At 44.5% G+C, this 24803-nt stretch overlaps 1 protein-coding gene and 1 long non-coding RNA gene across 6 annotated transcripts; one reads left to right on the top strand and one right to left on the bottom strand.

The window, feature by feature from the left end:
- Positions 1-52: 52 nt before the first annotated feature.
- Positions 53-23716, top strand: MAJIN (membrane anchored junction protein). 5 transcript variants are annotated; one of them, XM_027780661.2, is made up of 11 exons: positions 81-227; positions 3675-3795; positions 9011-9056; positions 10512-10587; positions 13659-13784; positions 15116-15147; positions 15943-16052; positions 18486-18540; positions 21695-21767; positions 22178-22352; positions 23196-23716. In XM_027780661.2, the coding sequence occupies exons 2-11, from the start codon at positions 3695-3697 to the stop codon at positions 23239-23241; spliced, it is 840 nt and encodes a 279-aa protein (XP_027636462.1). In that variant the 5' UTR covers positions 81-227; positions 3675-3694; the 3' UTR covers positions 23242-23716. The 5 variants fall into 5 exon arrangements, with proteins under 5 accessions (XP_027636464.1, XP_027636462.1, XP_027636460.1 ...); XM_027780659.2 differs by having other exon boundaries at positions 102-239; XM_027780660.2 differs by lacking the exon at positions 81-227 and adding an exon at positions 3002-3542.
- LOC129784281 (uncharacterized) lies at positions 19584-21375 on the bottom strand. The gene is made up of 2 exons (XR_008746738.1): positions 20587-21375; positions 19584-20143 (listed from the first exon to the last, which is right to left on the bottom strand). It is a non-coding gene; the product is annotated as an uncharacterized LOC129784281 (long non-coding RNA).
- Positions 23717-24803: the final 1087 nt, after the last annotated feature.

The raw sequence follows: 24803 nt of genomic DNA, 5'->3' as shown, positions 1-24803 counted from the left end.
CTGTGAGCTCTCTATTTCCCGCCCCCGCCGGCTCCGCTTTCCGATGCGGGGCAGGGGCCGGGCGAGCAAGGCGCGCTGCCATTGGCGGGTGCGGCCCGCCGGCGGCCTGGAGCGGTGAGGGGTGTGCACTCTGCAGCACCGGGCCGCTGGAAGCCAACCGGGTGGTCATCCTCCTGACAGACTCGTCCCTCTGGGACATGGCCTGCCACCTTTTCTCCCACACAACGGTATGGCGTACGGTGAGGAGTGTGGAGGGTGTGCGTGTATGAGGGAGGGAGTGTGGAACGTGGCCTGGGAGTATCGTCAGTTACCTGCCAGTACACTGGCCATCTCTTTGTAGCCTTCTTTCCTGACGGGGTTTTCCTTTCACGTGGTATTAGCTGTGTGCAGCAGCGTGTGTCCACTCACTTGGTTTCATTGAAATGTAGCTGAGGTTTTCTTGGGAACTCTCTTAACCGCTGAAAGCGTATCACAGAATGACGCAGGTGAGAAGGGACTTGGAGCCTACTCCCGGCAGGTTCAGTCAGAAGTGGTTGTTCAGGCCCTCCTGTAGTTGAGCTTCCTGTGCCTCCAAGGATAGAGATCCCATAGCCTCTCTGGGCCCTGTTCCATTATGTGAGCCATCTCACAGTAGTTTTTCTCCCTCATGGACCTGGCTGGAATTCCCTATGTTCTAGTGTGTGCCCATTGCCTCTTGTCCTATCACCATGCAGCTCTAAAAAGTACACAGCATTGTCCTCTGTGCAGTTGAGGGCAGCGATTAGCATACCCACAAGCCCCTGCTACGTCAAACTGAATTAACCCAGTTCCCTGCACCTCGCCTCAGGCATCCTATACTTCCAGCCCCGGTAGTCTTGGTGGCCTCCACTTCATTTGCTTCTATGTGTTAGTGACTTTTTAAGTAATGTATTTGTCTGGGAGCCCCAAACTGGATGTAGTACTGCAGATGGGATCTCACCAGGACTGAGCATTTTTTTTGAGACTCTATGTTACCTTTGTTTGTCTCCCGACTGCTTACCCTCTGCTGTTTGGTTTTTTTTTTTGTTGATAATCAAATGCAAATTGTTATTCCAGAAGTTTAAGACCCTCCCATTCCCTGTAGGGACCCTCCCATTCCCTGTAGGTTGACATGAACACTGTTTTCTGGTTTTTAGTTTGTTTTGGTTTGGTTTTTTTATGAGAATGATGTTTGGGATCTATAGACCTTTCCTGAGAGGCAAGAGAGTCCAGATGCTCCCTAGAACCACCAAAGTGGTGCAAGTGCTTGTCTGAGCTGAGTTCCCCAGGCTGGACTGCCATCAGAAGCCAGTGGGCAGTGATTGCCTCGTGGTTCATTAAGGACCTCTTCGTTTTGATGGAAAGGAAGTCCTTTACAGAGCGAAGGGAAACTGTCTATCCTGCTCCAAGGAGGCAGATCAGTGTCTGCTTTTGCTATTTGTTCAGGTTTTTATTTAGTTAATTAGAAGCCTCTTCTTCTGTACTAAAGTCTGTTGTGGTTGGCACAAGAGAACTAACTGGGACATTGGTTTTCCTACAAATGTTGCTGTTAGGCTTTCACGGGATATAAAGTGGCTTTTTTTTGATCATTGCTCATCTTGGTCACTGATCATCAGGGCTTTTTGGTTGTGTCTGTTTTAGAAGTAAAACATGGCTGCCAGAAAGGCCCAAGACAGCTATTTAAGAGGATGTTTCCCCTCAAAAATGCCAGATGAGACTAATGCTGCTGCTGTTGCATTTCTGTGGCCCTCTGTGTGTGTAGCAGAGGAATGAAAAAATCTCTGGGAGTCTTTGCAAGAAAGGTGCCTAAACCCTGGAAAAGTAAACCTGACCGTTGAAATTTGGGAGCAACTAGGGCCACCATCAAGGGACTGTCATTAGGCACCAGAGTTAATGTTGACTTTGAAAGCAGTTGCAAGACCTGCCACAAGGTAAAGGCCAATTCCTCTGATGTTTGGGCTTGCGCTGGAAGCCAAACCGCTCTTGGAGTGCAGCTCCAGCATCAGCCAGTGCAGAGCAGCATGTGGCTGTGGGGACCTGGAGCAGAGGGTGGTGGCAGCCCAGAGCGGAGGTGCAGCAAGGAGCTCTGTGGGGCAGAAAGGGAAGAAAAGGAGGTGCTGTAGCAGCTGAGGATTGACCTCCAGCCTTCCTCATGGCAGGTCTGATGCCTCCTGGAGCCTCCTCAACACCTGCAACAGTACTTCTGCAGCACAGCCCTGGCCACCTCCAGCAGCCAGCATGTCCTGCCCCTCTGGCCCCCCCAACCCCTGCGCCAGGACTGAAAGGAAGTTGCAGAGCTGGGGCAAACAGTGCACTTTGTGCCATGCCATGTCCACCCTGTATCTGCAGCTGGGGTCCCGTTGTAGGAATAATGCAGCGATGTCCTGCTGAGCAAATGTGGCTGGGGTCTCTGAAACAGGGTCTTCCTTGATCAGAAGGCTCACCAAGAAGCTGTCCTGGTCCTGCTTGAGGTGTGCTGGCAGAGTTTCCCCTCCACAGGTACCCTCACAGAGGGATCTCTGGCTAGGCCAGGAGACCCCCTGGCACCCCCATGGGGAAGCCTGCCGCAGAGATGCCGCAGAGGCCGTTCCCTGTCCCCCGTGGTCGGAGTTTGGCCATGTCCCGGTGCACATGGCCAGGAGTTGGTCGCGCCCTGACCCACCCTATGAGCTCAAGGCATGAACGTGCCAGCCACAGGTTTCCCCTCGCACCAGGGCAGGGCTGTACCCACTGGAAGGACACGGCGACGCGGGGTTGCCAGCTCGCCTGTGTCCAACAGTCCTGCCCACCAGCCCCTCGTCGCCACCAGCACCCCGAGGAAAGCCCGTCCTCGCCTGCAGCCGCCTTCATCTCTGGCACCTCCGCCGGCAGCCCCCGCCCAGGCGGGCACCGGCCCCTCGCTCAGCGGCGGTGCGGGGTGGGGGCCGGACCTCCGCGCCACTGGGGGACGCGGCCCTCTGCCGGCGCTGCTCGTGCCGCTCTGCTGGGCTCGGTTCTGCCTCGGTCGCGGTCATGGTCCGGCTCCGCCGGAGGCAAGGACGGGCGGCGGGGGCTTGTCTGCTTCAGCGGGGACGTGGGCAATCCGGGGTCCCCGCTGGCCAGCAGCGGGTCTGAGGAGGCGGCAGCGGCGGCATCTCCCTTCTCGGCAGGCCGGGGCGCTGGGCCGGTGCCCGAGGCGGGTCCCGGCCTTCCCCCAGCAGGCCCCGCTGGCCCTGGCCCCGGCCCCGACCAACCGCCCCGCGTGTGTGTGGAGAAACAAGGTGCTTCCGGCTGTACCCGCAGGGGCGGCAGGGGTCCGCAGCAGTCGGGGGTGTCCCTTGCAGTGGGGTCCGTCACGGGCTGGGACACAGTCCTGCCCGGGCTTGCTTGCCAGAACCCGGGGCCAGAGGCCTGCAAAGCTTCGGGGACCTTCACAGTGAAATCTCCAGAGCAGCGCAGGTGAAGGCGGGGTGACCATCAGCTCACGGTCTGTCCTGCTGAAAAATGCCCTGCTTTACTGGAACGGCCACCTGAGTCAGCCTCTCTGTGACCTGTAGGAGATACTGGTAGGAAATGTGTTCTTTCTGCAAATGTCCTCTAAGAGGAAAAACTCTGTGTAATCTGTATTTCTGTTATGATGCAATGAGATCTGGTGAAGGGTTTTAGCAATTTACCTTTTGACTCTCCTGCTTCCCTAGGCTGGCATTCAGGGAGAAAGATGTCATTGAAACCATTTACCTACCCATTGCCTGAAACAAGGTTTCTTCATGCAGGCAGGCTTGTATACAAATTTAAAATCCGGTATGGCAACTTCAGCAGGTAAGCATGTTAAAACTGAGAAGTCAACTTGCAGTTTGATGACTGCATGTAGCAGTGAGTTACTTAAATGTGAGACCTTAAATTCAGATCTTGGGGGCTCCTCATTTCCTGCTTTCTTTCACTGACCATGAAAATGGTCACATAAAAGTTGCTACTGAGCTTGCACACGATGAGCGTTGGCCTGGGGGAGTAATTTGAGCTGCAAAAACCACTATTTCACTGCCATGTGTGGATTTCATGCTTTTTCAGTGGAAAAAGAGGGTGTTTTTACTGACAGTATTTTGAAATACTGTGTTTAACTGAGAAGGTCTAGAGCCTTTGCAGTGGTTTAACCCCAGATGACAGCTAAGCCCCACATGGCTGCTTGCTTACTGCCCTGCAGTGGGATGAGGGAGAGAATTGGAAGGGTAAAAGTAAGAAAACTTGTGGGTTGAGATAAAGACAGTTTAGTAACTAAAGCAAAAGCTGTGCATGCAAGCAAAGCAGAATAAGAATCATAGAATCATTTTGGTTGGGAAAGACCTTTAAGATCATCGAGTCCAGCCTTTAACCTACTACTGCCAAGTCCACCAGTACACTGTGTCCCTAAGTGGCATGTCTACAAGTCTTTTAAATACCTCCAGGGATGGCGATTCAACCACTTCCCTGGGCAGCCTGTTCCAGTGCTTGACAACTCTTTTGGTGAAGAAACTGCTTCCCATCAGCAGGCAGGTGTTTAATCTCCAGGAGAGCAGGGCTCCATTACACCTGATGGTTACTTGGGAAGAAAAACAACATAATGCCACACATCCCCCCTTCTTTCTTCTTCCCCCAGTTTTTCTGCTGAGCGTGACGTCCTTTGGTCTGGAATATCCCTTGGGTCAGTTGGGGTCAGTTGTCCCAGCCTTGTCACCTCCTGGCTTCTCGTGCATCTCCAGTCAACTTGCTGGTGGGGTAGTGTGAGGAGCAGAAGTGGCTATGACTGTGTAAGCACTGCTCTGCAGTAACTAAAACATCCCTGTGTTATCAACACTGTTTTCAGCACAAATCCAAAACATAGACCCAGTGATGCTACTGTGGAGAAAATTAACTCTTTCCTGGTCAGAACCAGCACTGCCATGGAGCTCTGCGCTCAACATATGTACTAGTTTCTTGGGCTGTCTGCTGCTAGCAATGTGCCTTTTGCTGGCCTTGCAATCTGGCACTTAAGCGTGGATGTAGAAAGGAAAGAATCTTTGGAAACTCTCACTGGCTTCTGGCGGTAGATGTTTCTTCTGCTCTCAGGATTTTTTCTCGCAAGGTTCTCTTTCTATTGCCACTCCTCTTTCAAATGTGTTTGTGACAAACCTGTTCTCAAACAACAACATGCCGGTCCTGCAGAGAGGACTTTTAGGATAACTGCTCCTTTCCATTTCTAGAAAGCACTATAGTGGCAAGCCTGAGAAGTGAGAGCGAAGGGAGATTATTTCAGTCTGTGGTACTGGTGGCACACAAGGAAAAGAAAGGAAGACAGCCCCTGGGTGTGCAGGGGACAATGAATGGGAGGGTTGTGGGAGGTAGCAGTTGTGTGGTAAGCCTCAAATAGGAAGTTCTAGTTAGTAGCCAGAAAGTAACCAGAGCACAGGGTACTGAGTAGTCTGGTCACATGGACAAGATGTAAAACAAGAGGATGATCTTTTAGAGGTAAAAAAGATACTTTCCCAGAGGGTATTTGCCCTGGAGGAATCTGCTTGTGTCTGCTGCTCAAGACACATAGGGAAGTGCTTTTGTGAGTGGACAAAACCTTGATGAGCTCACTCAAGAAGCTCTAGAGCTTTTAGTTTGAGAGGGAACTCAGAATTCTGGAGGCTGTGACCTATAATAATCGCAGAAGTTTGAGCTGCTCTGGCAAAAGGAGCTGGAGCTGCTTAGGTTTAAGGGTAGTTTTCCAGAGCAGGTTGTGTCCTGCAGAAGGAGTGCTCTGTGGAGCTCAAAACTTGGTCTGAAAGTTTATGAGTTGTTGCTGTCTCAGCCTCTGATAAATACTTAATATTGATGGTATTTAGAAACATTAATTAAAAAAAAACAAAGCAGTGGCTCAGCATAATCTGGCTGCCTGTGTACGTCCAAGGCAGTGATCACCAGCAGACAGCAGTTCAAGGTTGGTGCTTGATGGTTGAGGTTTTTGGGAAGTCTTACAAACCATTGAGATTAAACCTCTTTTCAGATTGTGGCTACCATGCAGAAAGTAGGGCTGTCATCCTTTTGAGTCAGCAAGTAGCCCTGCATCAGAGAAACTGAACAGCATTGTGTCATCCTGAAACCCCTGTTTTCATGCCAGTGAGGTTGCAGCAGGGCTAAAATGGCATAGGAAGTGAATGACACATTGAGCATCTGCCTGTGGAGTGGTTTTATGAGAGTGAGTGAATTCCCTTTGGCAGTCAGATGTGCACAGGCATTGCCAGAGCCTGGGTTTACTCTGGAAGTGACTGTTAGCTGCAGAAGAATGGAAGAGAAAGCGCTATGAACGTCATGCCAATTAGGCTGTCTCCAGACTGGAAGCTACATTAAATCTTGTGCAATGCCTGTCTCCTTTCTCCTTCATAGAAGTAGGCTGGCTTTTTGAAATTCTGTTGAACGGCTTTATTTTGGGATGAATTGAAGCACAGTTGTTTCTTTGGCTTTGCTTACTAGCCTTTTGCTGGAGTAGGGTCATACCCAGGAGGATTAACCTTCCTCCTTGTTTTGTTCTCTGTGTTGATTTTGGAGAGGAAGGTGTGTTGTGTGTCTTGTGTCATGTAGTAGTGTTCAGTCGGTCCTTGAAACATTGCTCTCTTTTGTGAGTAAGCTCTTTTTGTCAGTGTTACCCCTTTGAAAGGCACTGCCAGTAGCACGCATATGTTTCTGAACAGCCTGCAGGTGTTTGATCTGATAGTAAAGAGAGTGTAAGTTTTTTTGGGTTTGGCAGTCTGTCATTGCCCCTGCAAGTCTTCATGGTTTGTGTGCATTGCAACATCGGTCCTTGCAATTCATTGTTACACTTGAGGGAACAGGACTTCTGCCACACCTTTTGTGTTTTGTCATAACTTCTGGAATTCAAGCCAGTCTTCACATCGACATGGTCAAACATAGCAAAAGCAACTCCTTTTACAGCAAAACTTGTGAAACTCTTCTCTGTTGTGTCATGGGTATGGTGAGTAGGGGGTACTTGTTCAAAACACCTGGATTCACTCCCAGTTCCTAAGAGAGAGTAAAGGAGTAAGTCCTAAGTGCATACATAGCCTTATGCCCAAAGCAATGCTGTCAGTCAGCCTGCAGATTTAGGAAGTGAAACTCCTCCCTACAATAAGATGGTGACCAATCTGAGGACAGGTTCCCAAAAGAACATCGAAAGAGTTGCAGGAGCTGATCCCAGCTGATCATAGAGCTGATTATATACATATGTACGCAGGCTTTTGCTAGAGTGACATCATCTTCACTGAAGGTCTCCTGAATCCCTAGGGAAAACCAGGTAACAATGAAGGCTCTTGCCTTCTTTAAAGATGAGTCTGTTTCGGCATTTCTACACTGCAGGCTTAAAGTAATCATCCCCTCCTCCCTGTTGTCCTGTAAGCAGGTTCATTACCCGATGCGCAGCACCAGTTCACACACTGAGTCAAGGCATTCCTTATTTCTTTATTCTAGTTTGTGCAAAGTAGGCAGCTATGTGGCAAACCTCAAATGCTTAGCTCCCTGATTGTCAAAACTTTACACTGTTTATACAGTTTCGCATACAAAGACATCAGCCTTCATTGGTTACAAGTTACCTAACTCCTTCATTACTTAGTACTCTGTTTCCTGTTTTGTCAAATAATTATCTCGTTTCTCTTGTTAATTTGTTCGCATGCTCAGCCTCAGCTTCTTTTGGGTCTGGGGGATTCTTTGAGTTGGTGGCCAATGAGTTTTGGTGATCATGATCTCCCCCTGCTGGAATTACCTTCCCCTAGTTTTGCTGAGCACATTGCACATGATGAGCTTCCTATCAGCCCATCCATCTGAGAAGTTCCTTTTCTGAACAAAAGCATTTGCCCAGTGCTTAACTTATAGCTTAGCAGGACATACAAAGTATTTGTAACCTGAGTTAATCCTTAACAACTCATTCTCTCTAACTGTCTCAAAGTCAAACTGCCAACAACACGTTAAATTCCATCAACTACCCGATATCATCCTCAGCGCCCCTCAACCCAACCGCTGAATCCCCCACAGTCAGATAGCAGGTCAGACATCCTTGTCATGAGACCCTGGATGGTGCCTTGCTTTCTTCCATTCTTTCCACCCTCTTCTCTGCATCAGCATGGCAGCATCCCTTCCAGAATCATACTTTTCTTTCCCTGCTGATCCACGAAGACTTTCATGACCACAGCTTAAGTCTTGGGTTGGTGATATCTGTCATTCTGCTGTGGGTGTGCTGTGTAATTCCTTTCATTGGCTTGTTCTGTATCAAGCAAGGAAAGAGCCTTTGTGAAGATGAAGGAAAGTTCTTGTCTCTGCCTGAGCTCTGACTGGGGACCCTGAATGTGGAGGGTATGAGAACAGCTGCCTACAAAACCATATAGCAGAATACTTGCATGCCGTAATTCCTTACACTCCACTCCACTTTGATTACTTATTTCCAAGTGACGTGTGTGATTTGTTTACTGTTTAATGGGTTTGGATTTTCTTGAAGAACTTCTGTCTCCCTCTGCATTTGGTAGCTGATACCTAGCAGCGAACAACTTTTGAGAAGTTGTCTTACAGAAGATGTAGTTAATAGCTGGGAATACAGTTTGATGCAGGATTACAGGGCCTAGCTCCAATGCTGTGAAGGCCCATTCCTCTGCAGGTTTGCACCATGGAGGGGATGAAGAGACATGTCCTGCCGATTCCTTCTTTTAGCCCCTTGAGTAGAATGGCATCATGATAGACTGGAAGACAGAGGTGCTGGTTTGAGGGCACCTTGTCAAAAAAGCAGTCCTAAAGGTTACTGAGAATCGACTGAAAAGATTTGATTTCTCATCTGCTGTATCCTCACACAAGCAAAGTGGGCAGAAAATCCACAAGAAACAGTTCTTGTGGAATAATGGATGTTTTTTATAAGCAATAAATTAGGAATTCATCTGCCTGCTAAGTATTTTCTCTGTACAATGTAAATGATGTTTTGTTGTCATTTAAACTCTTACAATTAATGTAGCTCCATTGCTTTTTGGTTGGGGTGGGACTAACTCTTTCTGTTTCACAGTGCTCCTGATCTCGACAACACTGAAAGTGCTGTCAAGGAGTTAGAGGTAGGAGATGAACCTTAGCGGAATGTTAGACTGAGCAATTCTCCTGTTTGTTATGGGACTGAGGGCATTTTGTCAAATGCAACATTTCAAGTGAGAGTAAAGGGGACCTTCTCTGGAGGTTATGAAGGTGAAAAAAAGTAATGTAAGTGAAAACTGTAATCAACAGGCAGCATTAGCATAGATGAGTAATGCTTTAATTTGAAATATTGCAAAAATGCTACTGACTGTTAAAATTGGACAAATGAAAACTATCACTTGTTGAGCTAGTTGCACTCCACTTCTTTTCTGATTCCTGTTCAGATTCATTCCACAGTAGCACTTTCGCATGGTTTCGCACTCAGTCCCAGACCTGACCACTGCTTTTTAGTTTCTCAGGCTTGACGAGCTGTCAAACCCTCCTGTTTTTTAAGGAGCTGTGACAGTACTGGTGAGCTAGCTTGACAGCGGCTAATATTATGCTCAACTGCACATGCTTTCCTCATAACTGTGGAGCTAGTGGAACCAGTGGACATTCTTTTAATGATGCCATTACTTTGTGACCAAACTTGGTTGCAACCGATGAATTCTGTTGTTGTCATCTTCTTCCTGAGACAGAAGAAAGCCCCTTCCATTCCCTAGGAAATCAGACAAATACGCTGCCTGCTTAAAAATGCTCCTGGTACTTGGAAAAAAAAAAATCAGAGTGCAATAATAGCATGATAAATATTATATAAGAAAATGTGCTGATTTTAACTGATACAGAAAATTATTTAGGTTTTTTTTTTCTTTTACACTTTTGAAAATATTGAAAGATATTACTGGAAAAGTTTCCTGTTTGTAAAGCAGGTGTTTGTTGGGGCTGAATTACAGTTCCTTTGTAACTGAATTGGCCCAATATTCAGGAAAAGGGGACTATGTTTATTTTTGAGACAGGTCAGTAGTACATGCGTTTTGCTGGCAAAAAGGAGAGTTCTTACATGTAAAACTTGATAAAAGCACACCTCCACTCCCCATATTAATGCTTCTGTGTTAATTCAAGGTTAAGATACTCATTCACTGCAATTTCTATGAGTCTGTTAGTGCAGTGCACTCTAGCAGGGGTCCTCAAACTTTTTAAACAGGGGGCTGGCACACGGATGAAGTGGCAGGACATCATCTGCGGCTGCTTGGTTTCCCCCCCACCCAACCCCCAGCGGGGGCGGGGCAGGGGGGTTCTGTAAATACCGGGGGCCGGATTGAGGACCCTGAGGGGCCGTATCCGGCCCGTGGGCCATAGTTTGAGCACCCCTGCTCCAAGGTCATGGAAGGGAGCAGGGCAAAGTTGGGGAGGAGGAAAAGCAAAATAGAACCTGTTTTTCCATGATTCATACAAACTGTAATGTTAATTTCTTCCCAAGCCTTGAAACTGTATTTCACAGTGGTATTGTTGCTATATTGTTAACATTCTTTCTTCCATTCTTTTTTTGGCCTCTCCAGGAAGTAATTCGAGTAATCCTTGGAAATCTTGATGATTTACATCCATTTTCTACAGACCACTTCACTGTCTTTCCATGTATCCTTTCTTCCCTACTTGTAAAAGAAAAGATTCCATTATTTGTTTCTGTTGGGCATTGCTTAATTTGACCTTCATGTCTATTAGCTCAACTATTTTGAGCTTTGCAGTTTTAAGTTAGGTGTAGATCCTCCTCAGTTGTTGCCTTCACCACAGAACTGATTTGAAAGAATGTGTTGCGGTGCTTTCAGGTAAACACCCCTGTGTTCCAAATCTGATTTAGCCAGAGAAAATGAACGTGTATAGATAAAGTCATCTAATGTGATTGTTTCAAAAGATCAGTAAAACGTAAAATGCTCCTTACAGGCTCAGTAAGATTGGCCCACTAGTAGAGAATATTGCAGAGACAAGTTTTCTTGTTAGGTACATTGGGGTTAAATCACATCCATGAGCCTCTTACCTGCAAAGCCATCTTTAATCTGTACAGGAAGAAGCTCTAGCTTGCACTTGAGAGAACAGGATGGTGTTCCCATGAAATCTTAAGTTGCCTGGAGGGATGTTGAGTATAAAAGTTTCTTGGGTGGGAGCAAATGTGAGTATATGCTTATGCACCCACATAGATGGCTGAGAGAAACAAAAAGTATTTCACAGAGTGAGTTTTACAAGCAGTAGTTGAGCTGAAATAGTTGGAAGACCAGACAGGCTTTTGAAGACACAAAGCTTGCAGGATTGTCATCCAGTTATCCTGGTCACCTCTTCAACATAGTCTTTGTCATCTAGACGTAAAAATGAAGCCAGTGTCTTCCACCCGGTATTCACTTGATTTTGCTCATCCCCCTTACTCCTTTGGGACCAGTCACCAGATTTTTTCCTTCTTCCCTAAAGTTTGCGGAGGCATTTAGCTGTCATCAGTCTGGCCTCCTATCAAAAGACAGCGATTTAAAAAGCTGTGCACAACATAGGTGTATAGAAGCTTAATATTCAAATATTTGCATGCACAGGTTTTGTTGAGTGTAGTTAGTTTCCTGGGGATTTGACTTCTGGTATGTAAGTGCTGGGGTATTTGAGATTGCATTATTCTGGCCAGCAGCTTTACTACAGGTTCCTTCTCCTGCTACATGTTTTTTCATCAGAGTGCATCAATGGCCCAGCTAGCCTTCACCTCTTTCTTCTTGCTTCCACAACTGGACAGAATTTAGCCATGTCTGCTGCATATTCTGCAGCTTATTATTTTAAATTTACAATAAATAAATGAAAGAATTGGTAACTGTAAATTAATGTTTCTGTTGTAGTTGCTGTACTGTAAAGGGTTAAGAAGAAGTTACTCTCCTGAGGCTCTTGTTGAAAAGTTAGTTGAGTGAGAAGCCTTTTCAGTCCTATGGTGGGACGGCTGGTGAGTCTGGGTGCCCAGGAGTAATGAGCACCCATGTGTTTCTGCCTCCAAGGCATTCCCTCCTACTCCTGGAAGACTGCATTATTGCCATACTTTGTAATAGCAGCCAAGAACGAGATCATCATCTTTCTCTGTCAGAAGCTGGTACTTATGATAGCAACTTATTCTTGTTACTGCCGGGAAGACAAAGTAGCCAAGAGCATGGTCAGACAGGAAGCACCTAAACGAACAAAGCCTTGTTGTTAAAGGAGAAATTTACACAGATGTGGGTATCACTAGGTTTGCTTTAATCACAACTCAGAGCTGGGCTAGCCACTCCAGTGAGTGGCAGAGAACAAAGGTATACAGCGCAGCTTATATATGCTTATGATATCATTAGTCAATGTCTGAAGTTTTTAGGAGTTTCCTTTGGTCCTGTCAGTTCTGTGAATCCATCACCTGACTCTCCCAGTTGTTTCACCTCCTCAGTTCTAGTCTCTGCCTCAGTTCCAAGCTCCTCCTTGGATCGTGGTTTTCTTTCTGCCTGCTTTAACTCACACACTCCTTCAAGCACACTTAGTCTTTGAACAAGCAATTCCTATTCACATATACTAATTTTTTCTAAAAACACCTGTGTTTCTGAGAACACCTGTGCCCACAAATTGAAATCTGTTGTTTCGCTGTTCTCCAACTGATTGACTGGACTGGGTTTTAAGCCAGCCTTGGATTAGGGCTATACCAGGGACAAGGTCTGGTTCTGCCATTTAGCAGCTTCAGCACTTTACATTTCTTAGTTAAAAATACATTTTCTTTATCATTGTTGGTTTGCTTCACTGAAGCTCAGCCAGTTTTGCTTGTGTGCTTGAGGAGTGTTTGATTCATGAACTTATATTTCTGGGACTTGGAAGTCTATCCACATGCTCAGCCAGCACTGGGCCCTGATGAGAACTGCAAGCTCAGAGGCACGGCATGTTGAGTAGTCCTGCAGTCTGTGTGTCGGGCTCCTCACTGTAGCATAACTCTTAGTTAATCACCAGCTGCGGGAGTCCTTGAAGCCATACTCAAATGAGCAATTTCATCCCCTAAAGGAACTGATTGTGTCAAATGTTTCATCTAGGAAAATCTTGAGCTCCATCTCCAGTCCTCAGGATTTTAGTTTCTGCTAGCAAATGGACTAAAGGTATTCATTTTACCTGTTTATTCCTGAGATCAGAGACATGTAAGGAGTCGTCCTTTTTTGCATACATGAGCTCCTAGGTGTCAGAACTGCACTTACAGGAAAGAATGTCTGTAACTGTGATGGCTGTCATGTCAATTATCCTATTCCTCCCATTTTGAACTGTGAAGTAAATTTAATGATGCTACTCCTATGAATCCTAGTCCATCTCAATTTTAAAAATAATTTTGAAAATAATTTTTTTTTTTTTTTTTTAGGAAAGCTGATGAGGTTTTATTAATAGGGTTGGAAGAGACTGGTGTGTTTTTTCTTGTGGGATAATGTCAGGACTGAAGTCAAATACAGATAAGGAAATGCAGTGCTATTAATACAAGCAACTGATAGGAGAGTATCACCTGGAGTGTTTCTTGTAATGTGTTAATGGTGTTTTCCCACAAAGGTCATACCAACAGATTGTATTTGCTCCCTTGTACATACGTTCAATGTGGTATGACTTCCAAAGCTTTACAAGAAAACATTGCCAGGACTCTTCCCCCTTTGAAATGTTGGTGCTGTGTTCTTAAGTCTTATCATCATTCTCAGATTTGAGTAAATGGGAGAGAGTATCAAAGATGAGGTTCAAACATGAGAATGTCCATCTTGTGCCTTATCCCTACATTTGCATTGTGTATCTAGAACTGAACTCATTTCAGCAAAACGTATCTTGTGGTAAGTCACTATGGTTATGTCTGGATAATTTCTGGAAACATGTATGATCTGTGTCTTGTTTTTCACTTCACCTACTGTGTTTTTGAATTAGAGGGACTAAAACTGCATGCAGGTATGGCTGTACCATGGATTTGAAATAGAGCGGAACAGTGTGTTCTCTTTTGTCCTGTACTGCTTTTCTAAACTTTCCTGAATTTCTCTTTCCCTTTTCAACTGCTGCTTACTCATCAGCTAGTATTTTTACAAAGCAATGTCCAGTGGCTGCCAGTCTTCATTCTTTAATGTTAGTCTGATGGGCTGGAGCTGAAGCAAGCACATGTATATGGAACACAGGTTTTTCTTCCCTGTGCTTGACTACATTTGTTGATGTTGAACTTCACACTCTTTGTTTCTGTTTTCCTAAAGAAAGAATGCATTGTTTTTCTAAATAATGATAGTAATAATGGTAATAATGTCTTCTGTATAATTAGCAAATGTTACCACCTCACTAGTATCTCATTTTCCAGGTTTTCTGTGAACAGCCTCAGGCTGCAGCTGAGACCTCTATGGGACTCCACATTTAACCTCCCAGTTGTGAAAACTATAAGTGTTTATTCTTACTATTTCCTGTTCTGATTGTTGGTCCATGGGAACAGCTGCTGTATTTTGTTACGACTGCTGGTCTCCTTTATAAAATGGACAAGTGGTCATTTCTTAGTCTTACCCATTTGCTTGCATTTAGTATCCCATAGAAAATCTGCCGTGTTTGGATGCAAAAACTTCAAAACATGGAGAATTCACTCACTTCCCTGACCACCTTGCTCCAGTATTTAGTTGCCCTCTGCAGATAGTTGTACAACGTTTTTGTTCTAAAATTATGCAAAACATAATGTGCTGTTACTTTCACACACTGATGTTTCAAGTTTCTGTTGGCAGGGGGTTTTCTTCGGGAAAACTTGTATGGATGCCATGCATCAGAGGTTAGCTGGCCAATATTTTGTGGAGGCTATGCTCCAGCTCTCCTTGCATCTTCCATTTGTTGTCCAAAACACAGGGTGATGCTAACAGTTCTGCAGTTCCTTCTTCTCTTCTGAAGACATCTTTGACTTTTTTAAGAAAAGCACTTGTCCCTGTCCCATCAACATGTGGTGTTCGTAGCCAGGAATCCTAGTTTTGAAGGAGCTGTATTTGCAGTTTTTAATTTTAACATATCAAACACAAGTCCGGTGTTGTTTCTCAGTAGTTTAGCTTGTTGTCAGAAAGTGAGGTGCAATGCTAAAATATACTTTTAAGGTGGTTAAAGAAAGTCCAGTCATCAAATATTCACCAAGTTTTATAATCTTCTGTTCCAGGTAAAGAAGTAAACAAGGGCAGTGATGAAATTGTAAGTTGTGTGTGTGCTTTTGTTTGTTTCTTTGTTAAAGCTGTATTCTAAATAGTCTGGAGAAGTAGAATAGATATATATAGGCAATGCTATAGTTCTCTTATTTCTGAGTGTCAGGCAGTGGAAGGTGGCACTGAATTCTCACCCAGGACCATCCAAGTTGGAAGAAATCGTCCTGTCAATTCCATCAGACTTTGAAGTCCTGCCTCGGGACCTGAGAGCCCTGCTGGCTTCAGTTAAATCTGTTTTCTGCAAGTCTGAGCTGAGCTGGACGATGGTATCTTCACTGTGAGAGTCTGTATGAGGTCAATATTGCAGAATAATGAAGTGATTTCCACGATGGTGTATGTGTCATAAACAACAGTTAGGCTTCTATGGGAAGTTTTTGTTTAATGAGAGCTTAGGGTATGTTTGTTTTCAATACAGGTAGGTGTCTGAAGATGGAGTGAATTAGTGAAGAAGTCCTCCCCAAATTCCTCAAAAGAAAATCCCACTGTCTCTGCTAGCATTACATTCCTGCTAATTACATTTGTAGGCCCTCCTCTGAAGATGGAGCAAATAAGATGTCCTGGAAAGCAGCATTTCTTGTTTAAAACTGTTGACCATAATTCTCTGGATGGCCTTTCATTGCTTAAACTGTGTGTGAATAAGGCCACTAATACTTTATTCATGAATAATTTTTTTCCGTTGTATAAACAGGAACAATTTTGCAAAATATGAATATTAATTGGCTTTTGTTCTCAAATAGAGAAGTCAAAATCCAATAGTTCCAATACCATTTGCAATGTTTTGAAGGTCAAGAGAAGAAATGAAGTGTCAGAAAGTATCGCAGTGGAAGAAATGGTGAAGAGGAGAAGAGTGGAAGTCAGAGCAGAGGTCTCATGCCCACAGTCAAGTATGGGTAGGTGAGTTGACTACAAAATAGTCTTTCAGAGCACATACCAATATTTTTAATGTCTCTTGTACCGTCCTCATATTTTGTTCTTCTGTAATACTCGTTCCCGTTTGTCTTCTTCCTTGTGTTCCATAGGCGACAGAATCTAAGCAGCCTTGCCCGTATTTTGAGAAGAGTTGTCTTATGCTTTCAGGTTCCTGTGCCCTTTACTAGAGTCTTCCTGTTTAACTCTTTTGTGTTAATTTTATCTGTAGAATCACAGCAGGATGCGAACTCAGTAACTATACAAAGCAGTGTACCGGCTTGCACATCTGAGCCAGGGATGACAAAGAAAGAACTGGGAAGTTTCCTAGCTGCCTCCTAGCCTGTTCCTCTGTCTCAGTTGATGAATGCCACCTCTCTGCTTGAGTCTGATGGCAAAACACGTTTGAGCTTACTGTTTACAAAGTGCTTTAAAGCCTCACAGAATTGCACATGTTGTGTGGGCACGTAAGTATCACCACACATCTTTTTCCATCTTTCACATCTTTTATGTTTGGTAGCTGAACTTCTTTTGGTGATTTCAGAGACTCATGGGGGTTGGATGATACCTTTGATATCATCGAGTCCAACCTCTCCTGCTTAAGCAGGGTCAGCCAGAGCAGGTTGCCCAGGACATGTCCCCTCAGGTTTTGAATGGACTCCAGGAGTGGAGATGCCACAATTTCTGTGAGCAACCAGATGGAGTGCTTGACCACAGTTGCAGTCAAAGAGTTTTCTCTTGCATTCGGATTTAATTTCATGTCTTGCAGTTTGTGCCCTTTGCTTCTTGTCCTGCCAGAAGGTGCTGCTGAGAGCCTGGCTCCCTCTTATTTGTTCCCTCCCATCAGGTGTACATTGGTAAGGTCTCCCCTGAGCATTCTCTGTGCTGAACAGTCCCAGCTCTCCTAGCCTCTCTGTATACAACATGTGCTCCAGTCCCTTAGTCATCTTTGTCGCCCTTTGCTGGGCTCACCTCAGTTAGTCCCAGTCTTGTCCTGGGAGCCCAGTCTGGACAGAGCACACTAACTGGCCTCAGCAGCCCTGAGCAGAGAGGATCAACCCCTTCAAGCTGCTGGCAAGACTCTTCCTAGTTCTGCTTGGCATGTTGTTGGCTGCCTTCAGCATGATGGTGCAATGCTGACTCATGGTGACTAACTTCAAGCTTAGTTCCTGACTACCTTTTAGAGGCAGGCCCATTACTACTTACAGTCTAGCGGGCTTCTTTCTTTCATAGAGCGTAGCTTTTAAAAAAAGAAAATGCGTGCCTGTACTTAATACTCACAAGAGTGTGGCAGAAAGTCCCAGACCCAGCATTGTGATCAGATGTGTTTGTGCTTACCTCTCCCCATCCATGGCAGTGTAATGACTGTGTCAGATCATCTCCCTTGTTCCCTTATATTCTACCCAATTCCTAAATGCATTTCATGCATAGATTATAACAGGAGAAGTATGAAGCCAGTTCTTTTCCTGCTCATACAAATGTGCTTTCATTGGCTTTCTCCACCTTCCTCGGTTTCTAATCACAACAGAACTGCTTAAAATGAGCAAAGAATGACACCAGGATCCAGAATGCATCTCTGCCAGGCAACACATGAATTGTAGATTCATACAATATGAGGCCAGAAAGGGCTATTTCATGATCCAGTCTGGCAGTTTTCTCTTAGTCCTATGTCTTGCTCTAGCAGTTAAGATTGAAACAGCTAACAATTCTAAAGTAAATTGAATTGGTGAGGTCTCAACTTCAAGCCGTCTGTTACTTTTTTCTGATTACTCTGTTAGACTGAAGAGCTCAATCAGTCTGAGCATTCCATGCCCTGCCCCAGGAAGGAGTTTTCCTACTGTAATCAAACTACCACTTGATCTTTTTTTTCTTCTTGGACAAGCTCTTTTGCTCATAAGTCCTCACAGAGAATTTGGATTTGGTTTTTCTTGGGGTGCTATTGAGTGTAGAGCTATCAGAATCTGCAGGTGTCACCAGTGATACCGATCAGCTCAAAGAGCACTATTTTGTGTGTGAAACTAGGATTATTTTTTCCCACATGCATCACTTTGTACCTCTCTGGACAGTTTCCTCTGCCATTTTATTGCTCCATGACTGAGTCTTTTAAGATCTTCCTATGGTTCTTTGCTACTTGCCCTTTTCTTTGTGTCAGTAACCTTGTAGGGTTTACAGCCTTTCTGAACTTGCTGGTCATCCCCCTTTCCATGTTATGTAACGCTTTTTTTCTCTTCAACTGCTTGTTGGTTTTACTGGAAAAAGCAGAAAGCTAGTACTGGAATGAGTGCAAAGCAGATTAAGGGTATGTGTCTTGTTGGCTAGAGGCACTAAAGTCATCATTTCTAGTGAAATACTTGGACTAGCCATTTACGATATTGCTTCCTTTTTGTAAACTCAGTTCTTTCTTATTTCACTTATTTTTAGAGCTGGAGCCGAGTGTGTTCACTGTACAAGTAAAGCAAAGCATGGATTTGAAATGGTAAGCTACAGAATATTCAGAAAGAGACAACAGCATCTGTTTAGTTCTAGATTCCTAAAGTGACAAGCCTAAAAATGCCTTCAGGTAATTTTTTTCCCTTTTCACCTGCATAGAGATATTTGTCATTCCTGCTTATCAAATTTAGCCAAAGGATGAGCTTTACAGGGAGACGAGACAAACTTTTCTGACTGTCAAGCTATGAGCTCTAGGGGTGAGCTTAGCCTCTCAGATATGAGCCTGAAGGATGCCCTACCTGTCTTCAAGACTCCAGTCCTCTTTTTACCTCAGATGCCCCCTCGTGCAGAACTCCATGAGGGACCAACAGTGGGTGCTGACACCTTGACACTGGCTTTGGTGTGAGTACTTGCCACTCCCCACCAGTGTCCTTTCTCTGTGCAGATGGCCTTGCCAACATCTCTCTCTCGGAGCAGTGTCATGCCTTTTCTCACCATGGCATCAGAAGGCAGATTTACAACAGCATTATTCCAGAGGGATTGGCAGTTGCTTTCTCAACCCACTGTTCTCCAGAGACCTTGTAGGATTCTTTCTGGTTTAGCCCACAGGCTAAAAGGTTGCTCTGACAGAGCTGCTTCTGTTAGGTACACCTTTTGGTTAACAGGGTCTTCCCTAATGCTCCTGTTCTCCTCCTGGCTGTTGCCCATCCTCCCAATTGTCCTAGTGCATTTCATCCATTTTCTGACTACTGATACCCATTCTAAATTCAGTTCAAATCCCTGCCACACTGTTGCCTTCCTGCCCCTTTCCTTGTTCAGCCTCTTGGGAGTGAGTCTTCTGAGGAGGCAAACTCATTCTTCTTGGGATTGCCCACAAAGAAGGTTGCCCGGTAGGATAAAAGGAACAGCTTCTTCTGCCACTGTTCCTTGGGAGGTGGACAGTTGCATCAAATACCTGGATTTCTGCATGTTTCTGCATGATGACATGCTGCCTCCATTTCAGGAAGCTTTTGGACCTCTCCATAACTGAGCTTTTACATAAAACTCACCTGTCAGCTTGCTTGAAACCTGAGATCGCCAGAGCATAAGGCCTGCTTGCTCCTGTAGGACTGGTTTCAAAGGGCCAATCCCAGTATAATTGCTTTGCAGGGATTCTCTGCATATACAATAACCTGCAGTTTCAGGTGGTGCTAGTTGCATGGTTACCTTCAGCCTGCACAGATAAACTCCTTTATTGAAACAGCCCTTACCTTTTCATAAGCCCAAAACTTCCTTTCAGAAGAGGGTTTTTTGACAGATTTGTTGGATTTTCAAGATAGGAAGGATACTTGCTGGGAAGTTTTCAGGAGCATGCAGTACAGAAGAACTTCTCTAAAACATGCAGGCTTATTTGTCTCTAAAACTTGTATCACTTTTTTTTCCCCCCACTCAACTTACCTTTGCAGGATTAGTGACAGGGCTTCTGACTTCTTTCCTCGGGTGCTCTAAACTCTGTTGGTGGGATAATGGTCGTCCTTCTGAAAGAAGCTTTATTCCTCACTTTGTTATAATCACTGTCCCCAGAATGCCTCTGTTCCTTGCACAGTGGCTGAGTTTCCCAAACATTAGAGTTCCTGAAAGCTAAGAGCTCCAGGTTAGCATATTGGATCCTGAGAAATAATGTGGTAGGTGGCAGACATCACTGTAATCTCATATTGTGTTAACTAATGTGGGGGGAGGACCTGAGCTCTTTCGAGGTAAACTGGAACTATGATGAATGTATCATCAATTCAGCAAATACTAATTCAGGTGAGAAGAACCTTCTCCAGAACAGATGCTTGTCCCTGAAATTTGCACTAGTCAGGGCACTCTTATACTGAAAGGGCTGTCCAGACACAAACTGTAGTGTTCATGAATATCAGACCAGATGTCACAAGCACTGCTTGAAATCATATGCAGATGATGTCACCCTTATGTGCATTTTTAGGAGATCAGAGCCAGGTGCTTCTGTGACATGCTTTCCATTTGGTTTGCTTTCCATTTGTTTTTGGTTTTTTTTTTGGTATTCAGGATGAGAAAAAAGATTAGGTTTAGTAAAAAAATATATTAGTACCTCCTGTACTTTCTCAGGATTCCTCTGATCCTTCCTCCAGGGCTCTTGTTCAATTTGTCAGCAGTGTATGACTTTGGATCCAAATCCACCTGGTATTTTAGTGTGCATCTCAAAAAGAGAAAGGTCTCATTAAACATGAAGGAAATCTGTCTACTTAGTACCCATAGGATTGACTTTACAACATTTCTACTTGGTTCTGAAGGAGGAGCATGGAAGTGCCACAGCCACATGACTGTTAAATAGATTGCATTTTCAGCTCTTATCCAAATGCTTTCTAGTCCTGCAGTTTTGACAGTAGGCTGTCTGGTCAGGGTCATTGGAAATGAGCCTATGCATCTTTTCACTTACCAAGTGCACCAGAAGAAGTCAAAGAAAGAAAGAGAACCAAGAGGAGCTCAGCCTGTCACCGCAGTTTTCCTGACTTGGTTAATCCTCTTGAGACTAAACTGCAAAGATCTCAGGCCATCTGAAGTTTGGAATTTTGCATGAACCTTAGCTGAGTGCAAGAGGAACAGCATCGGGGAGTGGAGCTGTTCTTGTATCTTCTTTCCATGACACAGTTGGTTTATTCTCTGTTAAAGAAGCTTACATGCTGATTTTGGGTTTTCTGTGCTTTGTATTACTGTTAGCCTTTCTAATGGGTATTCCTGGCTCACCTTGTGCTTCTGACACTTTACACTTTTGTCCCTTCTCCATTACTCTCTCTCCTATGACTGTGTCTTAGCAGGGCTCATGTCCAGGTGCCTGGGTGCCTGTATTTTCCAGTAGCTGTTGCTTCCCACAGCACCTCTGTTCAAGTTTTTTTGAATCTCTGTCTACGCTATAGCTGCTGTTATTCTTTCACTATCTGATATGTTAAAGTCTACTAAATGAATTACAGCTTTATGTTAGGCCTGTGAAGCTCCTGAGGAGGGCAGGGTAGAAATATATTGGTGGAGAAACTCCTCATAGTAGCAGGGAAAAAATAATCACAGAACAAGAGAGTAGACCTTGCCTTTTACTTCTCAAAGAAAGCAAACAAATAAAAATATCCTGTACAATAGAGTTTTATACAACATGAATGTTACATCATATTATGTAACAGTTCTTGGGTTCCTTTTCCTTTCAGAATACCTCCAAAGAAAATGACTGTGAGTTTAGTCCAGCATCCCTTACTGTAGGCTGTAACCAAGTGAATTTCTGTAAGTAAGGAATTTGTGGATTCTTTAATTCAAATTGGTCATATTAAATCAAAAGCTGCAAGGATTAGATTGGTATTAGTTTTCATTTTAAAATCATGTTTGATATTTTCCAGTATGTGAGGTTAGGAATTACAACCACTGTAAAGCAGCAGGTCACCAATGATTTTGGCTGACTCTTGCCACATAATGAATTCCCACCCACAGAGCTAGGCTACGTAGCTCCTTCAGAGCTGGACTGTGAGATGGGAGCCTACCTCCAGATCTGTCTGCATTGTGATTGCTTTGAAACCTCCCAGGTGCCGTGCCAGTCAGTCTGGACCTACCTCTTCATTTCAGGGTCTGCCATTGGGCGTGCAGGGAGCGTGGAGAGAGCAAGCTTGTGGTTTTGTTCTTGCTGCTGTTTCTTACAGGGGGACCTGTAGAATCTAACCTTGAACAAAGAACAGCAACCAGTCAGGCTGAGGGTACAGTGCAGCTGCTGCAGGAAATGGACCAAATGGTAAACAAAGGAAGCAAAGTGTCAGAGGGAAGAGGTCTCTCAAGCAAAGAGTCAGAAGGAAGAGGTCTCTCCAAGTTCTGGAGAAGGTACTAATACTGAGGCTATAAGCAGATGCAGTCCTGCTGTGTCCCAGCCTGTGTTAGACTGTGCCCGATTCTGGCAGTTCAGGTCATTCTACATTATTGTTAAGAATGGGTACCTGTTTTCTGTGGTTAAACCAAGGTCTCCCAAGGCAAAGGAACATTCAAGGATGTCGTTTTGTCTTGTAGTAAGATGCAACATTCCCAACAAATTTCCTTTTCTGAGCAGTCTTTGGGATAAAAACTCCTCATGGGAGGGTTACTGACCTCCATCACAGCCCTTACACAAAGTGTCTTTTATCACCTGAGGAGTGCCATCTCCAGCCCAATTTTTAAGGGACTTAAACATTCCCCCTTCTAGCAGGGCCTTCCCAGGACAGACCTTCAGTCCCGTTAAGGTATGTATGACCTTTACTTGGCCATTTGGCAGCTGTGGCCTTTGTGACTCTGATTCCCAGACACCATTTCAAACAGAAATAAAGTAACCATGCAAACAGTTTTTGGTCACTGCTGACTAACAGAGTGCTCTAAAGCTGTTGAAGCTGTATCTCACAAGAGTAGTCTGTTCACTGCACAGCACAAGTTAAATGTTGGCAGTAACTGTTTGTTTGATAGGTAAGTTACTTTTGGAAGAAATAAAATTCCTTGTTTATCATAATGTATGCCAGCCTGTTTAACTATTGAGACTAGACTGTTATGGCACAAGTTACTCTGTTACCTCTGTTTTTTCAGTCCTCTGTATTATTTTGTGCTAGGCTTGTGTCTTTCTGGTGGGCAGAAATTACCTTGTTATTACGATTCTCAGAGAAGCATTTTAAGTGTAATGTGCTCTTTTTGTTGTTTCCCCAGCATAATCTTTTCGCCACTACAGCATCTTTTTGGTGGCAAGAACTGACCTGGAAGTACTGACTGTTGTGGAAAGGTAAACTTGTAGCATCAGTGTTGGGTTGTATTGTTTCTTTTGTAATTCAGCTTTTCACATTGCTTGTCTCAGCTATTAAATGTTTTAAATGAAATTCTACTTTGTTTACATTTTCAAATTGATGTTCCGAAAATGTTGGGTTAGAATGTCTTTTTCTTTACAACCTAGAGTTTTTGGAAAGAGGGCCACAAGCTTTAAGATTCTGATCCTCGAGTGTCATGAATCGGGCATTTTACATTAAAAGTCATTATATAAGATTCTAATAAAACAAGCACCAACTTGGAACTGTGTGTTATTTTAATCAGTCTTACCCAGGCAGAAAACACTCTTTCCGTCCAAGAAGTAGAGGTTTCTAGTATTAGATGGACTCCTGTAGTATGCTTCACAGCATTAAAAATGTCAGAATTGGTGAAAGTATTTTGGATTAAATTTTACCACTGGACTACAATTTGTGTAATTATTTATGCCTTCAGTATGTAATGGGATGAGGTTGGGAGTTAAGATGTCAGACATGCCTAGGGCATGCTTAGGCAGCTTTTTGCCATCATGTTAGTGCATTTACAATACACCATCATTCTTCAGCCATCTCCTAAGCTGAGACATCGTAAGCATGTACATGCGCAATGCTAGTCTAACTCATAACACTGAGTGGTTGTTACTTTACCAGTAGCAACATGTAGCTGTTTAAATGTGTCTCAGTGTTAACTTGTCAGGCAGAATGAGATAGTGCTCGAAATTTAGAGTCGAATAATGTCACACATGGTCTGTTTGGCTTGTTTCCACCCCAGTCCATGGATTATCCACCCTACATACCAAGGTATTTGTTCCTGGACACCCATCAGCACTGAAACAGTGCTTTCCCTCCAAGAAATGGAGTTGAGAAACTAGTTCCATTTATGCTGTTCCTCTTCTTGGTCTTGTCCCACAAACACTGACAAAGGCAGAGTGCACCAGGATTCAGTTCCTTCTGCTGGGGGATGTACAATGAAATGGATGGTGGTGAGGACCAGTAAATGGATAAAGAGTTGGACAGATAGATAAGAAGCCATAAATAAGGGCAGATATCCATGAGTTGATCTTCTTTAACACTGGTTATGTCAAGAAGATGATGTCACACTTTCCTGATCTTACATGCAGCTGCATAAAATAGGGCCTTTACCCTGCAAGAGCTGAGACTGTTCAGCCTGGAGAAGAGAAGGCTCAGTGGGCATTTTATCAGTGTGTGCAAATACCCGGAGGGAGAGTGTAGGGAGGGCAGATCCTGGCTCTTTCCGTTGGTGCCCAGCGGCAGGACCAGAGGCAGAGGGTTGAAACTGGAACACAGGAGGTTCTCTCTGCACGTCAGAAAACACTTTTTCCCTGTGGGGATGACCAAACCCTGGCACAGGTTCCCCAGGGAGGTTTTGGAGTTTCCCACGTTGGAGATATTCAAACACTGTCTGGATGTAGTCCTGGGCAGCTGGCTGTAGGTGGCCCTGCTTGAGCAGGGGCTTGGACCCAGTCACCTCTAGAGGTCCCTTCCTACCTCCTTCCCT

Source organism: Falco peregrinus, chromosome 4, assembly GCF_023634155.1.
Source record: "Falco peregrinus isolate bFalPer1 chromosome 4, bFalPer1.pri, whole genome shotgun sequence".
NCBI lineage: Eukaryota > Metazoa > Chordata > Aves > Falconiformes > Falconidae > Falco > Falco peregrinus.
Note: the sequence above shows the minus strand (reverse complement) of the source record. Positions and strands in the feature narration are given on the sequence as shown.

Excerpts from the sequence above, each read along its gene's own strand:
- MAJIN (XM_027780659.2), top strand. Across the intron at positions 16,053-18,485 it reads CCACAGTCAAGTATGGGTAG|AGCTGGAGCCGAGTGTGTTC; the intron begins GTGAGTTGACTA and ends ACTTATTTTTAG. Across the intron at positions 18,541-21,694 it reads CAAAGCATGGATTTGAAATG|AATACCTCCAAAGAAAATGA; the intron begins GTAAGCTACAGA and ends TTTTCCTTTCAG.